At 50.2% G+C, this 19,442-nt stretch overlaps 10 protein-coding genes across 10 annotated transcripts; 5 read left to right on the forward strand and 5 right to left on the reverse strand.

Moving 5' to 3' along the window:
• Nucleotides 1–664: 664 nt before the first annotated feature.
• On the reverse strand, nt 665–6,313 carry A1O9_11967 (uncharacterized protein; the record flags this gene model as incomplete). The annotated part of the gene is made up of 2 exons (XM_013399113.1): nt 665–1,259; nt 1,311–6,313. The coding sequence occupies 2 exons, from the start codon at nt 6,311–6,313 to the stop codon at nt 665–667; spliced, it is 5,598 nt and encodes a 1,865-aa protein (XP_013254567.1).
• Nucleotides 6,314–7,341: 1,028 nt separating this feature from the next.
• On the reverse strand, nt 7,342–7,689 carry A1O9_11968 (40S ribosomal protein S28; the record flags this gene model as incomplete). Its single annotated transcript, XM_013399114.1, has 3 exons — nt 7,342–7,403; nt 7,479–7,562; nt 7,629–7,689. 3 exons carry the CDS (start codon nt 7,687–7,689, stop codon nt 7,342–7,344), a joined length of 207 nt encoding a protein of 68 aa, XP_013254568.1.
• A 523-nt stretch (nt 7,690–8,212) lies between these two features.
• Nucleotides 8,213–9,166, forward strand: A1O9_11969 (ATP phosphoribosyltransferase; the record flags this gene model as incomplete). The annotated part of the gene is made up of 1 exon (XM_013399115.1): nt 8,213–9,166. The coding sequence occupies one exon, from the start codon at nt 8,213–8,215 to the stop codon at nt 9,164–9,166; it is 954 nt and encodes a 317-aa protein (XP_013254569.1).
• Nucleotides 9,167–9,788: 622 nt separating this feature from the next.
• A1O9_11970 (uncharacterized protein) lies at nt 9,789–10,564 on the reverse strand (the record flags this gene model as incomplete). The annotated part of the gene is made up of 2 exons (XM_013399116.1): nt 9,789–10,291; nt 10,348–10,564. 2 exons carry the CDS (start codon nt 10,562–10,564, stop codon nt 9,789–9,791), a joined length of 720 nt encoding a protein of 239 aa, XP_013254570.1.
• A 1,528-nt stretch (nt 10,565–12,092) lies between these two features.
• On the forward strand, nt 12,093–12,422 carry A1O9_11971 (uncharacterized protein; the record flags this gene model as incomplete). The annotated part of the gene is made up of 1 exon (XM_013399117.1): nt 12,093–12,422. A coding segment is annotated over one exon (330 nt), but the record flags the coding sequence as incomplete, so codon positions are not given.
• Nucleotides 12,423–12,511: 89 nt separating this feature from the next.
• On the reverse strand, nt 12,512–13,303 carry A1O9_11972 (uncharacterized protein; the record flags this gene model as incomplete). Its single annotated transcript, XM_013399118.1, has 3 exons — nt 12,512–12,582; nt 12,686–13,113; nt 13,161–13,303. 3 exons carry the CDS (start codon nt 13,301–13,303, stop codon nt 12,512–12,514), a joined length of 642 nt encoding a protein of 213 aa, XP_013254572.1.
• A 654-nt stretch (nt 13,304–13,957) lies between these two features.
• A1O9_11973 (uncharacterized protein) lies at nt 13,958–14,434 on the forward strand (the record flags this gene model as incomplete). Its single annotated transcript, XM_013399119.1, has 1 exon — nt 13,958–14,434. One exon carries the CDS (start codon nt 13,958–13,960, stop codon nt 14,432–14,434), a length of 477 nt encoding a protein of 158 aa, XP_013254573.1.
• A 1,021-nt stretch (nt 14,435–15,455) lies between these two features.
• On the forward strand, nt 15,456–16,677 carry A1O9_11974 (uncharacterized protein; the record flags this gene model as incomplete). The annotated part of the gene is made up of 2 exons (XM_013399120.1): nt 15,456–15,664; nt 15,762–16,677. The coding sequence occupies 2 exons, from the start codon at nt 15,456–15,458 to the stop codon at nt 16,675–16,677; spliced, it is 1,125 nt and encodes a 374-aa protein (XP_013254574.1).
• Nucleotides 16,678–16,698: 21 nt separating this feature from the next.
• Nucleotides 16,699–17,655, reverse strand: A1O9_11975 (uncharacterized protein; the record flags this gene model as incomplete). Its single annotated transcript, XM_013399121.1, has 1 exon — nt 16,699–17,655. The coding sequence occupies one exon, from the start codon at nt 17,653–17,655 to the stop codon at nt 16,699–16,701; it is 957 nt and encodes a 318-aa protein (XP_013254575.1).
• A 568-nt stretch (nt 17,656–18,223) lies between these two features.
• A1O9_11976 (proteasome component PRE3) lies at nt 18,224–18,980 on the forward strand (the record flags this gene model as incomplete). The annotated part of the gene is made up of 2 exons (XM_013399122.1): nt 18,224–18,594; nt 18,650–18,980. The coding sequence occupies 2 exons, from the start codon at nt 18,224–18,226 to the stop codon at nt 18,978–18,980; spliced, it is 702 nt and encodes a 233-aa protein (XP_013254576.1).
• Between the last annotated feature and the right edge of the window lie 462 nt (nt 18,981–19,442).

A 19,442-nucleotide genomic window follows, 5' to 3' on the forward strand; every position in this document is an offset into this window, starting at 1 on the left:
AGCGCAATCACACTAAGCCTTGAATGGGACCGAGCTGAAAAAACCTGTGCATGAAACAAGAAAAAGATTAAACTTTTGTGGGGATTCACGAAAAAGCACGAGCCTCATCGTGTCATGGATGCCTCGTGAAAGACCCCTGATCAACACCGTCTGCAGCCGTCATGTGTGCTAAGTCCTAGATAGGTACTATGTACATAGTACTTGCAGCTATTGGTAAGGTAGGAACTGAAGAAAAGCCTTGGACAAGACCTATCTCTGTCAACGGCATGTGCTTGCGCCAAACATCTGGGTCCCGCTCAACGAATACGGAGTGCGGAGTACGGCATACATGCAAGATACAAGGGTTTGCAACATGGTCCGTGCTCAACTCATGCTGAGAGTACTCTGTACAGACTCCAGTTCTCTCCGTCACCTACATGCAGCCTTACCGCGTCCTCTTACTCTGGCCATCTTCGGGTGCATTGCAGCTGCCAACCCCGTGGCCGACGAATGCCAAGTGCCAATAACCGGTAACTACCTACTCGTGGGTCGCTATGGCCAACCCTCACCGCCGGAAGAACCAGTCCGAGTCTCTGTTCCCAAATATCGGGGTCCATGCAAGATCGTTGCGAACACCTGGATTGAGGTGAACAGACCCGTTCCTAGTTCCCTCGTACGCGAGTCACTAAGGCGTTAGGGGCCGCTGATTAAGCAAGCGAGCACGTTCGATCACTTCACGTAAAGACCGAGACCGTTCGATCTGGAGCCATCCGTCGAGGATCGCCGCTAGTGCTGCGGAGCTTTTCATGCCGTGCTGGGCCAGGGCCAGGGCCAGCTCTGCACGTGACTTGCGGACCCGCTCGGGCTGGTCTTGGCGCTGCGGGTTGGTTTGGAGGACACTCAGCATCAGTGGCTCAAATGCCTCAAAAGGCCCAACCCGCCCTTCACCTTCGCTTCTCTCCGAAAACTGCCCCATTTTCGCTTCCTCTGAGGCTGGTGCCGATCTCCTCGTGGCTGAGGCATTTTCGGGGATTTCCTCCGGCTCCTTATCGTGGCCTTGCTTGTTGCGATCGACAAGGGCATCCGCTTTCCTTTGGGGCCATGCAAGAACGAAGTGTTTCGTCTCTTCGTAGAGCACAATATCAATTTCGGTTGCCTGAACTGCGTGGGCCTTGCGAACGATCCCCATGGCTGGGTCCAGAACCTTTGGGTCTGCATGAGCTCTCAGCAGTTTGAATAAGCATGAAACGATGGCGCTTGTTATGGCTTCAACTACCGATCTGAGCCTTTCTGTTAGCGGTAAGTACATGCAACGGTGGGGTCAGTCTCACCGATTATCCATAGCCTTCCCACTGGTGCTATCAACATCCATTGCATCCTCGTCAGTGAGCTCATCCAGGACATCCACTAGGTTGGGCAGGATGTCTTCTGTCAAGTCCAAGTCTTTTCGCGCCAACGCGAACTCGCCAAGTGCAGCAATGGCGGGAGGCCTATATCCTGCATTAGTTCTTTTTGCCTCCCTGACCGCGATCTTTTTCATTTGTTGGCTGATTTGATCATTAGGCCACAGGGATTGGGCCTGTCGAACGAATTTCGGATACACCTTAACCACTTCCTCTTTACCTTCCCAGGTTTTACCATCTAGTGCCTCTTGGATAAGTCCCCATAAAAGTGATGCGTCATTGTCACTGTATCTTTCGGTGACTTCCATCGATGCAATCAACTCGGCGACAGCGAAACAGCATGCGTGTTTGATGGGCCAAAGTGGCGATTGGATATGATTTGAGATGAGCTCCACAATTTCCTTCAGATAGAGATTGATTGCACGCGACCCACCAATGTTCTCTTGCCAGGGAATATCAAATCTCTCTCTGACCTCTTTCTCCGTATCACGTCGTCCAATAAAGGCGAAGGGTAGAAATGACGAGGCTGCCTTCATAAAGATGTCATTGGCTGCCTTGGAGATAGCCTGGACAATCTCTCCAGCCACGGAGCGGTGCATCAACTCCTGAGACTCGAAGTAGAGCTTCTGCGCGTATTTGCTCGTCGCTTGAACTTCCTTGTTTGAAGCAAGTCGCATCAAGTATCCCAAGGATGTGCTGAAAGCTATACTGATAGTAGCATTGCGATCCAGTATGTGCTTTCGGGTGAGTTGGACGAATCCGTCCGCGTAAGGTCGGAAGGCTGCCTGGTGGCGGACAACAAGGGTCGTCATGACCCGGCTTAGGCCGACTTTGGATGGAAGTCCAATAGCAGCACGGTATGCGTTGGCAAGCCGCGCCATTGCATCGTCCATGATCGGGTTAACAACCTTGGCGCTGGGATTTAAGACGACGCCCTGCATTGGATCTACGCCTTCCCCGGACTCGCCAATCTGTGATGTAATGCTCTCCAGGCACCGTTCAATCGCTTCCGTCACGGGCGAGGCATTGATGCTGGACACCCTCATTTTGTCTAGCTTCTCTGCGGTTAGCCCGTATTTGTCTGCATTCAAATGCAGGTAGTTGATGCTCTCGTGTTCCAAGGAGCTGAGAGACAGGACCAGGGTCTCCAGCACGCTAGGGGCAAAGGGCTTGAGGGCCTTAACTGGGCTTTTCTTCACAACTTCCAACAGCGTTACAATAGCATATTGTTGAACATCTTGACCCGCCCCTCCTTCCATCTGTTGGATCAGAAATGGCATCGCGTGGTTGAGCATGGTCGTTGAACGCTTAGTGTTTCCATCGCCAATCTCTAGGTTGCGAATCAGCATGCTGGTCAGCGTCCTGCAGAGTTTCATTGCTGCCAGCCGCACTGACTCCTTCACGTCATCCAAGACCTTGAATGAGACTTTCCAGATCTCATTAAGATATTTCTCAAACAGATCGAGGTCTCGACCCTGTACCAGGTCAGAGATTGCAGCACAACTAGCTTCACGGGCTCGCCATTCTTTGCCTGAGAGCACACTTTTCAGGAGGTCATCCATTATCAGGTCAAAATTGTCGTTGATGACTGCACTCGGATCCTTGACTAGTGCCTTCCAAATCTCATTCATGGATCGTTGGACATTCGGATTGGGATCGAATCGGTACCTGAATAGCTTCGGATAAAACTTCTTGTTTTCTGCGAGATAGCTCGAGTCCGCGAGTACGCTCCCCAAACCAAATTTTCCAAAGGCGGCTCGGCTAGTCCAGATGGCATTGTTCGATGCCAGGTTCATGAATTTGTACACCAAGCTTGGATCGCCCATCTCGGTGGCGAGACTGACAATATCTTTGTACGTTGTTACCGATTGACCATTTTCAGTGGGTAGAGCACCCGCCTCGAACAGCTGCGTGCTCTCATCGACCGTTCCAGACATCTTAGCCTTGTTTCCAGTAAAACTCTGCACCAGGTCGCGTACCAGATCCTCACGGAGCTGATTGTCCCCTCGCTCATACACAACACTCAAGCCTCTTGAGCCAGTCTCTTGGACAATCTCGTCGCGGTCATTCAGGAGGCGGCTGAATGCAGCTTGACACTCGCGCAACCTGGACTTGATGGGATCTGCGTCACCACAATATTGCAACAAGCACAAGAGCCATATGGCAGCAGCCTTTTTCTGTGATGGCTTACTGGTCTTGCAATCTTGGATTACCCTGTCAATGATCGTTGCCAACAGTGTATCCTTCGCGCCCCAGTCAGGCAGATCAGCATCCACATCGAATTCGGTCATCGTCGAGGTCGATTTGAATCCCGCACATGCAACTGCCAAAGATTCACCTAACGCGAAATGAAATTCTGCCCGCTTAACCTCGTGCAAAGCGAACACTCGATCGAGCGTGGGGCTTAAGTCTGAGGATTTCTCAATTTGCGCCAGCGAGCCAATAACAGGACCAAGAGCTGCCGCTGCCGCTTCACTCTCCTTCTTCGAGTCTGAGATTAGTTGGTTAAAAATATCATCTTTTGGAAGGTCGTCTTTGAGGCTTGGTGTACACAAAGCGATCTGGCGCAGACACCGGTATGCGGTCTCCTTAAGCGCTTTATCATGAGTGACCTTGATCACTTCCAGGACGAGTTTCGATATGTCATGTATCGGCGAGTCTGATGAAGCGGCCAAGCCCCTCAACGATCTTCTCGTCAAGCAGAAGACTGCTCGTAGGAGATGGCCTCGAACTCTGTGAACTCCCTCGCCAACAGCAGATTGCCAATTCGCGCACTTCTCGAACTCATCTCTAGCAAGCCGTTCGGCATCGTCATTTGCGGAGGCGAGAATACCAAAGACACGAGCCGCTCGAGTCTGTAGCGACGGATTCGAGGAGACAAGTGAGGTACTCTCGAGCCCCTTCTGATGTACAAGCGATAGAAGGCTATTTGGAGCTGCTGACAGAAATTCAAGACAAAAGTCCACAGAGTCCCCAGAAGCTTTCGACATACCGCTGAGACCGGAATTGACGAGAACAACTTGAAGTTGTAGGCTCAGTGACCGAAGATGAATCTTGATCTTAGATCGAGCTTGTTGATCATTGTTAACGAGCGCATGAATTGCTTGTTTCCAATCGGCGGACTTTTCAGGTGCAAGTTTCGTGTCCTGAAGAGCGTCGCAGATGAACACATTGTAGCAGAACGTGACGGCTGCGGCCAGAACAGTTGGTTCTTCGTAGTACTTGAATAATTCCTCCTGACCATCATTTGACACAAAGAATCGAGCGACTAGTTCGCTTAGGTCTGGTAACACGAGTTTCGTATCTTGCTTTGAGCCACTTGTCATGCGAAGATTGGAGGCGTGCCAATAGGGATCGAGGCCTCTGAAGCCTTCCTCGGCAATTTCCCTTCGATCTGACGGTGCTAACGCAAGTACGTTGATGAATCGTGCATCCACGTCGCTGAATGGGAGGACTTTGTTGACATAGCGAACTGCCGGGTACTTTGTGCTGTTGAGCGTAGGCAGAAAATAGACCGGATCCTCTTGTCCACGCGTTGTCAACACATTCCACAGGAGAAGATCCTTGAGCCGTTTCATGGATGCCTCGTCCAGGTCTGATGTCGAGTTCATCACCCGCCCGATAGCCTCTTCTATGCTTCCCTTGATGTCCCTTGTTGTATCACAGCGTAAACTGGTGAAGAGCCAGGTGATGAGATCTAACGTGCGGTTGTTCAGGTCAGCAGTATGCTCTACGTCCTTCACGGCTGCCAAGAGTCCAATACTCTCATAAGCCTTTGCCCGCAATTCGAACTCGGCGACTGATGGGTCGCTCATCACCGGCCATCCTTGGATTCCAATATACTGTTTGAGTAGATCCTGAACACGGTGGCTGATCTGCCCGAGCGTCTTTCCCACTCGCACCGTCCATGTTAGATAATTGAACAGCGCTGTTCGCAGCTTGGCAGCTTCAAGCCCCGCATTTGGGCTATTCAGTTGCGTCTCGACCATAGCCATGATCGCTGTGGTACGGCTAGTCGAAGTCTGACTCCTAGATAACAAAGTGAGAATTTTCGTCTGAAGTTTTGGCTTTGACCGCTTGTACAGCGCGAACAAAGCATCGACGTTTGGTTCGGCCTCAAGGTCGAAGTCTGATTGCTTGAAGATGGTGTCACTCATGCTAGAGGCTGAGGCGTTCGCATCCATGGCCATGATGACTGCAGGGATGAGACGTTGTGAATCTGTAAAAATCGAGCTGAAGAGGAATCTTGCCAAGGGTAGAACAACTTCCGAACGACGCTTGAAATTCTTCTCAAAGAATGGCTTAAAGTCTTCATCATAAGCCTGGCTGCTGTCCCTTGGATCGAAGAGCAGAAAGTCGCAAATCCTACTAGCCAGGAGGTCTGTTTGAACTTGTGTCAAGGAGAAGGTATGTTTTAGAGCAAGATCTTCTTTGCTGTTCCTTTCTGGGAGTTTCCACTGTCGTAATACTTCCAGGGTGAAATCAAAAGCAATGGCCCATATTTTCCGATCCGTTGTGTCGTACCCTTCAGCTTTAGGGATAGCAAACTGGAGGACTCCTGGAAGAGTGGCAATTGCTTCGCTCGTCTCCAGTCGTGGCAGACCCTGCTCAATGAATATGAGGCAAAACCTTCTCACAAATGCATTTTCGGCTTCGCGGAATGCTTTGACGAGGGCTGATACCGGAAGCTTGATGCTTTGGCTGATTTTGACACGCTGGTTGACATACCCAGCAACTTTGATGGTAAGGTCTCTGTTTTTCGCCGTGGGTGAAGCCAATTTTAGTAAAAGTGCTGGAAGGAATTTCTGTAGAATCGATTCCAGCTTCTCGTCCGTAGACGCAGACGCGATACGTAGTTCGAGATTGGATATTAGATTGTACTCTCTCTCTGGATCCGTTGCTGCAGCGGGTTTGGCGGGCACTGATGCCATTGTCGGAAGTTGTATAGTACTTTCTAATTCAACACGTCTATCATCTTCAAAAGGACGCGCTCATCTGACAGTATTTGCTGTCTGGGACAAAGTTTTGAAATTGTAGTGAGTCTTATTATCGAGGATGAAAAACAGGACTGGCACTCAGCCCCAAAAACAAAGTCAATGAATTCTTGATGATTCAGCAACAACTGTTGCTCCGGTGCTATGCGATTTCTATGACGATATCTATAGAACTTGGGGAGGCAACATAGGGTGTTCGTCATCAACGTGATGTTGTTAAGACTTCTTGCACTATCTATGTCGCCACGTCTTCTGGTTGCAGCCTTTCCAAGCGGCGAGTTTGCCAAGCGTTGACACCATTGGCCCGCTAATCTCTCAAAGCCGACAAGGCTGAAGTTTGCAGAAGCTCACAAGTCACGGGTTTACAATTTATTTTATTTCAAAGTTGTTGTCTACAGTATTGGGTGCAAGGCCATTAGGGATTGACAAAGAACTTAACGAAGGTGGGTTCTCATAAGGCAGCGCTTGATAGGGATTAAAAGTTAGACACAAAGCCACGCACGACATCGGCGAGATCTAACAAGAAACAGGTTCCGACCCGGTATTATACAATCAGGAACGCTTGCTAAGTCATAAGTGCAGGTAGAGCGCTCTTGGGGCTGCGTTGATCTGTTTCCTTGGAAAGATTGTAAAACCACCAGGACCCGGAGGCTACAAGTCGTAGAGGAAAAGAATTTGGATGGTGTAGCAACCCTGCGAGCAACATGCTTGAAGATTGATTTTTATTTTGCAACTCTGCATCAGATCAATGGCGGGTATGAGCCCATTCCCGGATCACGCCAGTGCCGTGTCTGCATTATGTAGCAGATCTAGTCGCACCTGCATCTCTCTGCAGTGTGAAACATGCTTACGTATCTCTCGTGTTTTTCTGTTCGCTATCCGTTATTGATTGTTTGAGTTTTCAAGCGCTCAATCGCAAGCCGAGTTGCCCCAGAAAATAAATGACACCATTCCGACACCACTTTTTATCTCAGTCTCCTTGCTTCTCTCTCGGACTCGAGCAGGCAGAGAATGTCGTCAACTTTCACTGTACAGGTTGGGGAGATCAATTAGTCATTATTCCATCGTCGTGCACGATTTTCGCCTAGAAGGTCAATCGTACCTGGGCCCTTGACGTTTCGGATAATGCTTCGGCTCGTGTCGTCCATGAATTCGACTCTGACTTGTGTGACACCACCTCGAGAACCTAGAGAATTCTATCGTCAACCTCAAATCCAACTCTTCGCTTTGTGTCTGGGTTGGCGCAATTTACCTGTTCGGCCGAGGACTCGAGTAACCTTGACAAGCTTGACGGGAACCTTTCCAGCATCCATCTTGGCAGATTTGGTTGTAAAGAAGGACTATGGAGGACTGATCTCGAATGGAAGGCTTGCGAGAGTACGCAGGTTGTTGTGCGGCTTCAAGGGTAGTTGATCCAAGTGTGAGCCCGCAGTTTGAAGATGTTGTGGGATTCTGAAAATGTTGCCGCGGATGCCAAGATTCACTTCGACTAGACCCAAATAGGACTAGTCGCCCCTCACCCAAAATGAGCCTGAGGCCGGGAGTGACTCAAATGGGTGGCAGTGAGGTGAGGATATTTCTGGTAAATGATGACGGTGAACTGTGCATTGCCGGTTTCGTCGGTTTTTTATTTCACCCAGAGCTGCGAAACATATTCTTCATTACTGAAATCCAACGGCCCAGTCTCACCGTGCTTCGATAGTGACAATTGATTCGTCGACAAGCACTTTCGTTTGCCGACTAAAAAATATAGAAAAGCCTCCAGTCATAAATCCAAGGAGCAACAGTCGTCTTTGAGACATCCATTTTGATATAAGAATAAATAAGACAGAAGTCATGGATTTGGTTAACCACCTGTCCGACCGTCTGCTGTTTGCAGTACCGAAGAAAGGACGGCTCCAATCAGCCACGCTCGATCTCCTAGCAGGGTCCGATGTTCAGTTCCGAAGAGAAACTCGACTGGATATTGCTTTGGTTAAGAACCTACCACTTGCACTTATTTTCCTGCCCGCGGCAGACATACCAACATTCGTGGGTGAGGGAAAGGTTGATCTGGGAATCACTGGGAGAGACCAGGTTGCCGAGCATGACACTCATCTACCGCTCGGCGAAGAATCTGGAGTGGTGGAGGTGATGGATCTGGGGTTCGGAGCTTGCAAGCTTCAAGTCCAGGTTCCGGAAAAGGGGCCCCTCCAAGAAGTCAAGGATCTAGTAGGCAAGAACGTCGTAACCAGTTTCACCGGCCTTGCGGAAGACTACTTTGCTCGACTCGAAGGACACGGAAGTCGCAAAGAGAGCGTCAACGGAACCGAGAGCCCTGTTCCAAAATTGAAGACGAAGATCAAATTCGTCGGTGGAAGTGTCGAAGCAGCCTGTGCCCTGGGCGTTGCGGATGGGATCATTGACCTTGTGGAGTCAGGCGAGACAATGCGAGCGGCGGGTCTAAAAGCAATCGACACGGTTGTAGAAAGCACCGCTGTCTTGATCAAGTCTAGATCCGTCTCAAATGAAAAGCTTGTCAGCCTGATCGAAGCAAGAATACGGGGGGTTATCGCGGCTCAGAGATACATTCTGTGCCAGTACAATGTACCGAGAGCCAAACTTCCAGAAGCAACCAAGATCACACCTGGAAAGAGGGCTCCGACGATAACAGCGTTGGAGGAACCGGAATGGGTGGCAGTCAGCTCGATGGTGGAGAAGAAGAAAATCGCAACGGTTATGGATGACCTGACGAGTGTGGGGGCGACGGATATACTGGTGCTGGACATCGCAAACTCGAGGACTGGGTAGAGACTTATCACGAGTGCGGGTGATGTTTTCGTTGTTGATATTTAGGTGCTAGGCACACGCAAAACTTGTGCATTTACACCACTGGCGCGCTGAGGAAAAGGGGCTCTATGATAGACCGAAGCAGCATAAATTTCCCTCGAGGCCTAGCTGAAAGCTATTTGGAGACTCAGGTGCATAAATACTGTTCAACACTATCTATGCTGCTGCGATTGATTCGGTCCTTTTTTCACTGTGAGGATCGAAATAAGAAGTCTCTCCAATCCAACGGCCCTGCTACTAAATCGTTCTCCTAAGCCATCGTAATCGAATGTTGCCGAGTGGAACACACTGCGGCTGTCCCAGATTGCTACCGAGCCACTCTAAGTCAGTGACTGGCGCATAGGTGCAAAACGCGTCAACAGTGATTGGTACTTACCGATATCATTCTTGTTCCTCCATTTAAAGCGAACCTGCAGGTCATGGTTGTTGGTGATGGTATCATGGAGTTTCTTGAGGATCTCCTCGCTCTCGCCCACATGGACTTCATTGATGTACTTCGGAAAAGGGCCGATGGCGAATATACTCTTCTATCCTGTCACGGGATTGGTGCGTATGACAGGATGCACGGCAGAAAGTGACTTGCCTATATTTTCAGGGGAGCCTCGAGCTTCCGTGTACAGTGTTGCTCGCCCTGCCTCGGCAGCTTTGATAAATCCATCGCCGACAGAAAGTAGCCCGTCAGGCCTTCCAGGAATGTCTGGACGGGCTCGCTGAAGCGTTCATAGATTTCGTAACCAGATGCCCAGAGCGTGTCTCCCCCAGTCTTGGGGAGTTCGATTAGTCTCAGGTTGGAGTAATCGGCGGGAACCCGCTCAAATTGGATGTCGCTGTGCCACTGGGCCGCGTCGTATTGTCGCTTGTTCTGTTGATTCGAGACGTCGAGGAGCTTCCTGCGATGGACCGACGAGATGTTGCTTATTTGTGAATCGTCGCCAAACTCCCCAGGGCCATTCAACACGTGGTGGATATGTAGTGTCGATGTCAATGGCTTGCCAGTTACTTCCCCCAGTCTTTGGATGAAGTGCTTTTGTAGGTCATTGGAGAGGTTGTCTTGTGCGCGGAAGAAGACAACTCCCCGCTCGCTGACTTTTATCATCGTTGGTATTTGGACACTAGTGGCCGTTTATCAAGGGAGAACTTACTTGTGATAGCAAGGTCTCGCAGGAGATTGTCTGAGTCTGCGGCATTGAGGAAGTCGTCCACGAAGTTCGCAGATGGAAATTCTCGACCAATGACAGGAGTAACATCTTCCGACTCGAACTTATCCAATGTGCCACTCTGCTTCAAAGGCTGAGGATAGCGTGCGTCTGGTTTTGAGCCACCATTGACGATAGGAATACTTGCAGCGATTGAACCCATTTTGTATTAAATACACCTAGAACCGGAGCAGTGATATTAGTTAGGGACTTCCAATTGGAATCTCAACATGGATATCTGCTCGATTAATGTTCAAGATATGAATCGCGATGATTCGACGTTGACTGGATCTGACACGCGATCGCACAATCCTCCAAGATACGGCAGGATCGTGAATGCTATCATCCAATCTCTCTTTTGATATCAAGGACTCAATCTTGGTTGTTTGCAAACTCACATAGTCGCACCAGGGTGCAATCACTCCCCATATATGGTAATAATCATCGGCGGAAGGGCGTAGTCCTTTTGGCGTTGGCGGTATCCATATGCGCCGCTCGCCTGTAAGGAGAATCCCTAACCCCCCAGGACCACCACACAGTAATTTATACCCACCGTATTGCACAAGGGCGTGTTGAAAATACCTTTTGTGGTAGGTACGGCAGCTATGTCCCTGCTCGGAACCCCGAGCGCAGCCTCATTACGATCTGGCTTGGATCTAGTGCCTCATCCATGGGCGTGTAACACAGCTTCTAAAAATCTGGGTTGACAACCAGGCTAGTCAAAGGGTAGAGCAGACAAAGGCATTAGCGTTAATAGATAGTCGCTCGAGGATAGATGAATGTCAGGAATGCCTAGAGCGGCCTTCTGGCAAGCATATAGCTAATAGGTCCGAGATATCCTCGCACTTTCATGCGAGATTCTAGTCTTCTTGAGCGATCCGTTAGGGCTTGCGGACCCATTGCCTGACAATGAAAGCAATCGTACGGAGAACTTCGATCGATTGAGGAAACGTACGTAAAAGGAGGCTGATGCTGCTGATGAATTCTTAGGGCATTCGAGGCAAAATGGCTTGGCCATTGTATACGCCAAATAGGTGTAGACAAAACACCGGTGCCTGATGCCAACTCGTATATCAGGCACCCGCATTGGATAGCTAATTAGTGGACTGGAGGGGACAAGAAGGGCCTTGGCTGCTAGAGGGCGGATGGATATCGATACGACAATTAAACGGCGAAGCCACTCCCGCTTCCCATGATGATCCCAGGAGGATGTATTTTGATTGATCAATGGCCAACCGGAGACAGAAATGTAACTTGGCTTCGGGGCTAAAGCTACGCTGTCCCTGATGGTCTATGGAGGAGCATAACACTAATGCTAGCCGGTACTGGGTATATTCAAGACGGATGTTGTGAATAACTACTCAATTCCCTGGACTTTTGGAATCTGTGTTCTATTGTGACTTAAAAGCCCAGGTCGTTTTGTCTTCTTCAATCATTCTCTTTCAGGATCTATTTGAAGACCCTTCAAGGCACGACAAACTCAATCATTTCTTTGTGACGTGCTGTCTGCGTGACTAAGCCGTGTCCCTCCGCAGTATCCGTGCTTCCTCCCTCCACAACACCAATTTTAACAACCTCACTATTCTACCACGGGACGTCTTTGCTGTTGCAGCGTCCTAAATTTGCGACGAGCCGAGTCCACACCGATGCACAATAACTCAAACTTCGACACCTTGTCTACTGCGGATATCATGCCATCGGCCAAAACCTCAGCAGTCAGCGAACCACTTCCAGGATCCGAGCCACTGCTCAGTCGACTGATCGTGGCTCCGGTACTATTCGTGTCGTTTCTAATATCCTTATTTCTCATCGACCGCCAACACTATGGAAGCATATTTGCCAATTCCAAAAGCGAAGGCGGCTATTATCACTCTCATCAGCGCAAATTAGCCAAGCGAGAAATGAACGATGCATTTCAGATGAGGCGGAAAGTGATCGCCATCATGGCGGTTCTAAGTGCCGTGGCAGTCGCTGTTGTTGCCTGGGCTTTTGAGTCCTTGTGGCGTGGCTGGAGAGCCAGATTATGATCCACGACATGTGATCATAGGGGTTTATGACGAGCTGGCAAGCAATGGTGGATTCAAATGTCTTGATCTGATTGGTATTATCATCACCTTTCTGGGGCGTCTAGTGCAAAAGTCAGCAATGTGGTCAATCCCTCGAATCCAGATTGGAAGGGGGCTGGTGAATCCGTCGAAAACGGGCACATGGATGTATGACAAAACAGGTATAACAAGGGCAAGGCGTTGGATGTCATTGTACACAAGTGTATTTGGGAACTCACCTGGGAGTCTTTCGATCAGATATTTCCCTCGAGCAACACTCATGATAGGAACACCTGGGATTTTGCGGATGCGTCTCTTCAAGTCTTTGTCGTTTGTTGCAACAATGTAGATCTTATGTCGCATGATTCGATCGACAATGCAGTCGTCGGCATAAGTACCTTTGTGGCCACATGAGAGTCGTTCCCATCGCTCATCTCTTGCTATCCTTAGTGCGATTCGGTACTTCTGACCAAGTTTCTCCAACTCGGCCATGACGCAGTCGGTGATGATCGGAATACATTTCGCGTAGAGACAATCCATCATGGTCGGTAGTAGTTCAAGCTTCTTTTGTACGGTGTGAGAGAGGAAATTGGTATCGACCAGCACTTGGTATGGTGGTACGAGGGCAGTGTTGTATTGGAAGAAGAGAGCGGACGAAACTTGGGGTCTGCTGATGTTAGGCTCTAGGGGCTCAATATCACATTGTTGGCTTACGCTTCCCGAATGACCTCGTCATCCTTCTTCTTCTTGGGCGCTTCAGTTTTCTGTGTGTCTTGATTCTTCTTGAGGCGAGCGTCACGTTGACCAATGATTCGCTTGACCTGGGCAAATTTGCGAGTCTTCTTATTGACGCCCATTTTGGGGAGTCTCCAGGACTGGCCTTCTACGACCAGGACTTTGGACCAAGATTGTCGGTATTTACCGTTGATGTCGCTGCGCTGCAGGCGAGGGAAAAATATGTATGAGGAGCGGGGAGATCTCTAAGATATCCCCAATACCTAACCGCATATAGACTAGGCCAGGGTACTGCGGGTATCTGCGCCTCAAAGTGCAAAGCTCCACCGTCTCCCCATTGACCTCAGGAGAGTTTTAATAGTGTGCCACCCGATCAGTCCTGGGCGTGTGGAAGGTTCGCCCCAGCCACAAATTCTGCATACCTAATAGGGCCAGTAGCCCCAAGGGTGGGTGCCAGGCACCCCCTTAGGGACCCAACCAAATATAACCACAACCGCGCCCGGGGCCCAAGTCGACCAAAACCAGGGATACACGTGCACCGAGCAAAGAAAAACACCCTCGTCACTCCTGTCCTCGTCACCATCTGCCTCCTCCACCTCACCCTATTTCTCGACGCTGAATTCCTGTGACCTGCCTTGTCCTTCCCCCTTCACGTCCCAATTCACATCCCTACCAACCTATCTCCTCTACTGTCGGAACTCATCAGTCATTCCTTACATCGTACAGGTACACGGCAATATACATACTCATACACATATCTAACTTAACAACCCACCATGGTCGCCGCAGCCGCAACAGATTCTGCTCTGCCCACCCTGCCTGGCGGCTACAACTACCCGCCTCCCACCGTACCTCCATCCGCTGGCGCCCCTTACTTAGCATCCTCGCAACTACCAGAAAATTTTGTCTTTATCGTCGTTGGCGCTGCCCTGGGCTTTATTGCCCTGTTGATCATAGGATGGCAGATCCTGATGTCCTGGTCGATCAACCGCCGCTTCAAACGTGATGCAAGCGCGTCTGGAACTGGGAATGTTTCCTATACCCCTCTTCCAGATCTGAAGAACCCAGCGGCGCAATCCTCACACAACATGGCGGATCTGAAAGCATTACCTAGGTCGTTCTCGAGCGTGCCTAGTCTTTTCTTCTCGCCTACTGCAGAGGTTGCCAAACAATCTCAACGTCCTCCAAGCAGTCAACATCATCACCTGCCGGCAGGTCACTATCGAGATGCTTCAGACTCCTATCGTCGATAAATCAGAACACTCGCTTAAACCACCTTATAAAATACTGTGACTGAGGGTCGGGGATTGATCTCGGAGTCTCCCAACCTGGGATGGCTTGTGGCATGTGAGCGGCCATTCCATTCGCTTAGGTTGTTTTGTTCTTTATGAGAACAAGGAACAGGATGGAGCGATCCGAATGGCAAATGAAGAAAGGGACAGACCACATCCCGGACAATTCTCTCTGGGAAGCATGCATGTCTCCCCACCGATGGGCATGGCACCTCGACATATCCATGCCCTCTCCACCAATCAAATTATCGCAAAACTAATTATGGGATTTGAATTTAGCGAGGCGTTGGGTTTAGGTACTAGCATCACCATCACTGTGGGCGAGAGATAGAGGGAGGAAGCATAGGGGAGATCTGCATAGCGAGTGGAATGGAGGTTTCCCATATGGCATGACATGACATAGCATTGAATGTGCATTTTTCTGGGTACAGGAATCTCACAATATTTACTAAGAAGAAGCCTACTACTCACGTTGCGAGGCTCCGGCTGTCAGATCAGATTAGCGGACTTGCCCAGCCGGTGCATGACCACTGGACAGATCTTGGTGTACTGATCGATCATGGCAACGGCTTGTGCGCACCGTACATACTGTGTGATCATCATCATATGTACTCCGGTTGTGAAGTAGTATATTATAGCATGTAAATGTGGCTCAGCCCATGATCCGCGTCTTGGTTCGTCACATTTTCCGAGAGGAGCACTCATGCGTGGAATACTCCACCGTATCGAAATATTCCGGCTCTAGCCAATCGGAGACCAGCACAGCCCGCAAAAGCCCAAAATGTCAAGTTCATCGTCGATAGCTTCGCAACGCAAAGCATGCTGCACCTGGCCTTGACTCCGCTGGATTCTTGAACCATCGCATCGACGAGCCTTGGATACTCCCGTCTCGGAAACTCATCAGTTACATTCCGGCAACCTCCCTGCCTTGTGCGATCCAACACCCTCCGTGCCTGTGATTCTCCGCTCGCCACGAGTCACGATGTCCGGGCGGAGCGCCCTCCTTAGCAGCTCCCTGCGCCGATGCGCATGTACACTCAACTCGAGTTCAAGCTCGAGCATCGCCGCAAGCGCGAGGACGTCGCAGCGACGATGGGCGCGGGTGCATGATGTGCGGTTCGTCACGACGCAGCACCAGGCCGAGAAGGTGCTGGATCGGTACCGTGCGAAGCTGGAGGAGAAGGCGAGAGCGTGAGTTTCATGTCTCAATGTGTCCAAGCCGGCTTACGGCTGTGGTTGTGCATGGGCGGACTATGGGCTGACATTATATGGTGCTTGACGACCACAGGGAAGGACACGATTCGGTCTCATCATTGAAGGAATCGTACAAAGAGAAGATATCGGAGGTGAAGAAGAAAGCTGCTACACTGCCGACTGGCAGCCCCGGTGTTGCATCTTCTTCTCCTCGGGGAGAAACCTCTACCTCTACTTTCGCACAACCTCCGCCTCCGCCCCCGTCACCACAGACTGGGGCGACAATGCAGAATCAACCTACGGAAACGAAGAAACAATCTTCCTCCAATGTCCCGGGTATCAAGCCTCTGTCCTCATATCTCGACCTCGACAAAATCGCTTCCTTGCCGAATAAAGAGGTAGAGTACATCTGGAGGCTGCGGCACGCCAATGATCCTTTGTCATTATGTGCAGTCATTCCCCTGGAGACATACGAGCGTATCTACCGAACAGCTCGGAGCCATCCACAGTTTGTCCTCCCCTTACCGCGACCGGCAGCAGATGACGGCAGCGGCGATGTTGCACAGTCTGCACAAGGTTTCGAAGGTGGTGAACGCTCAGCGGCCGATATCCATTTCCTTCAGTGGGGGTTTCATCCTCCCGCCGGTCAACCTGCAGCTCCCGATGCAAAGACGGCAAACACTCATACAAGCACCGTCCTGTTCACACACCTGGCGGCATTCAAACTTCATGGAACATATGCACAGCCACATACCGCAATAACGCATCACTTGGATTTAGTCGACTCCCATGGCTTAGTTCTGTTGAATGGGTCTGTCACCGAAGGGCGAGGGGTCAGTGTGGAGGAGGGTAGGTGGTTGTTGATGTGCCTGCAGAAGTTTTACGACAATGAAGGTCATGGGGGTGGCATCGGCCGTGAAAAACGACAGGGATTGTTGCAGAAATTCAGCTCCGGCGATCAAGGATTCAGCCTCGAGGAATTGATTGACGAAGCGGAGAGAATTTCGTGAGAAGTTGCGCCCGAAGACTTTTCAACTCCAAAGCTCGTCTTCGTCGATACTGATTTCGTCTTTCTTCAAGTTTGGCATTCCTTCCAGTCCAAGCGCATCCTGGACCAGGAATTCCCAGATTGCATCGAAATAGCCAGGCTCCGCAACTGTCGAGTTATGGTCGCCATTGGGGAACTCCCTCCAGATTTTCTTGGTAGGACACATATCATACAAGTTCTTCATCATTGAGGCAGGAACGATTTCATCTCGCCCACCGGACAGGAAGAGAATCGGAATACTCTTATCTTTGACTTTGGCCAGCGTCGTTTCAGAGTCCCATCGCTGGTGGCAGAATGGAGTTAGATACTTTGCGGCTGGCATTACAGCGGGTATCATCTTCCGAATGGAGAGAAAGGTGTTTTCGAGAATCACAGCGACAATATCACCGACTTGTTCGTTGGCTTGCAAGAGCTTGACGGCAACTGCGCCTCCTAGACTTTGGCCATATATGATAATGTTGGTCTTCCTCAGCTCTCGGTGGTTGCGAACATAGTCCAGGGCGGTCTGGGCGTCGACTGACAGACCGACTTCATCTGGAGTACCAGTGGACAGCCCATAACCTCGATATTCAACCATGAAGACGTGGCAGCCCAAACTCTCAGATAAGACTTTTCCAATAGGTAGACGATGTCCGATGTTGCCAGCATTCCCGTGAAATGTCAGAAGCGTGACATTTTTCTTCAGGGACGGCTCAGATGGGCGGAGGAGATATGCATGTAGAACCTGGTCGTCAGGCGTAGGAAATGTTATAGATTCCGCGTTCTTGAGGCCGAACTGATCAGGAGTGGGAACTTGAGTCCTCGAACCGGCGGGAATGTTTGCAGGATAGATGATGTCGTTTTGTTTAAAGTACAGCAGACTGCTTCCAACAGCGGCCAGACCAGAGGTGGCAAGAGCAGGTATTCGAAGATAAGAGAGTGCTGTACCCATGGCGTTCATGGTTCCAGGGGGGTTTTTTAAGAATGATCAAGCGCTGAAGAGGCTCATTCATGGACTCATGGGCGATATGCTGGAAGAAGCAGTTGAGCGCGATGGAAGACTAGGAAGAAGTGTAGGGATAAGGTAGAAAAACAAGGCTGTACTGCAAGTCGAGAGGTGTGGCGGAGAGGGGCTGCCTGCGGGCATGTTAAGTTGAGGACGGAGGTTTTGACGGAGGCGTGCAATTGGATCCAGCCTTGGGGTTGACCTGTGTGGAGCGTTAGTACCCTTGCTAGTCCATCTAGGGTAAGATCAGAGTCGGCAAAGCTTCCCCAAACAAATCAGCCACAGCCTGCAGGCGCAGGCATTTGGGGAAGGAGTTGCTAAGAGGAAACGCGTTCACTGGTGTGCCTTTTCAGAGTACCTTCAAGTCTCTGAGAACAAGCAATTTGCAACTCCATCCACCACTCATCCTTGATCTGTTCTTGAGACCTTTCGCTGTCTCAATCAGCAACACACCTTTCTCACGGTCGCTTGAGTTCTACCAGACGTTTGACCTTCCTACTACCGTCTTGTGTCGGACGCAATCATGATCGGTCATTCAACAGGCATGCTGGGGGAAGATGGCATACATGTGGATATGAATCATCTGAAGAAGGGAGAAGTCAACCTAGGCACATCGATCATGGCCATCACATTCAAAGACGGAGTTATACTCGGAGCCGACAGTCGAACAACCACCGGCGCATACATTGCCAACCGAGTGACGGACAAGCTCACACAAGTGCATGACACCATCTGGTGTTGTCGCTCAGGATCAGCTGCGGACACCCAAGCGGTGGCAGATATCGTGCAATATCATCTTGGGCTCTACGGTATCCTCAACAACGAACCACCCACCACCCAGACTGCGGCGGCACTCTTTCAGGAACTGTGCTACGAGAACAAGGACCAATTGAGGTAATTGAATACAAACCAAGGCTTCGAGGGGAACTGGTAGCTGACTAGCATGCAGTGCAGGAATGATCATTGCCGGCTATGACAAGCGGAATGGTGGACAAGTCTACTCAATACCTCTGGGCGGCTCACTGCACAAGCAGTCATTTGCCATTGGAGGGTCAGGATCGACGTACATCTACGGGTATACCGATGCCCACTGGAAAGACAACATGACTGAAGAGGAAGGTGTGGATTTTGTCAAGAACTCTCTCAGAGAAGCGATCAAGTGGGATGGAAGTTCCGGTGGTGTCATCCGGATGGTGGTTCTGACAGCCAAGGGAGCTCAACGACATTTGTACCTACCTGACCAACAATACAAGGGACCGGGCACTGCAAAAGGCGTATGAGATCGAGGAAGGAAACGGAAAATCCATGGGTGGCGTCAAGGATTGTGTATGTACTCGTACCCGGTGCATTCAGCGGCACAACAAAGTTGAGAATAGAAGCAACTTGGTTCAACCCCCAGTCCGCATTATTGGGCCCTTATTTAACACTCCAGAGCGAGGACCGACTTGTTGTTATGGGAAAGAGTAGTAGTGCTCTCACTGTTCTTTTGTATTATCTGTCAGCCTCGTCGTAATGATGAGGATGATGGTTGCAGCCGTAGAAGAAGAGACTGGGTTCTGGGTATAAAAATACTCCCGTACTGGATCTCACAGATTACTATCTAGTCCTTTGCAAACAGCCCATCTGATTAGTTGATGAAGGTATTATTATTAACGGTGCGGCCCAATCCTGTGGATGCGGTTTACATTTGTGGATGGGGGCATTTTATGCAAAATGAGGTCAGAGTGGCCCGCGCCCCTTCC

This window comes from Exophiala aquamarina (assembly GCF_000709125.1).
Source record: "Exophiala aquamarina CBS 119918 chromosome Unknown aczIA-supercont1.20, whole genome shotgun sequence".
In the NCBI taxonomy this organism is placed as follows: Eukaryota; Fungi; Ascomycota; class Eurotiomycetes; order Chaetothyriales; family Herpotrichiellaceae; genus Exophiala; species Exophiala aquamarina.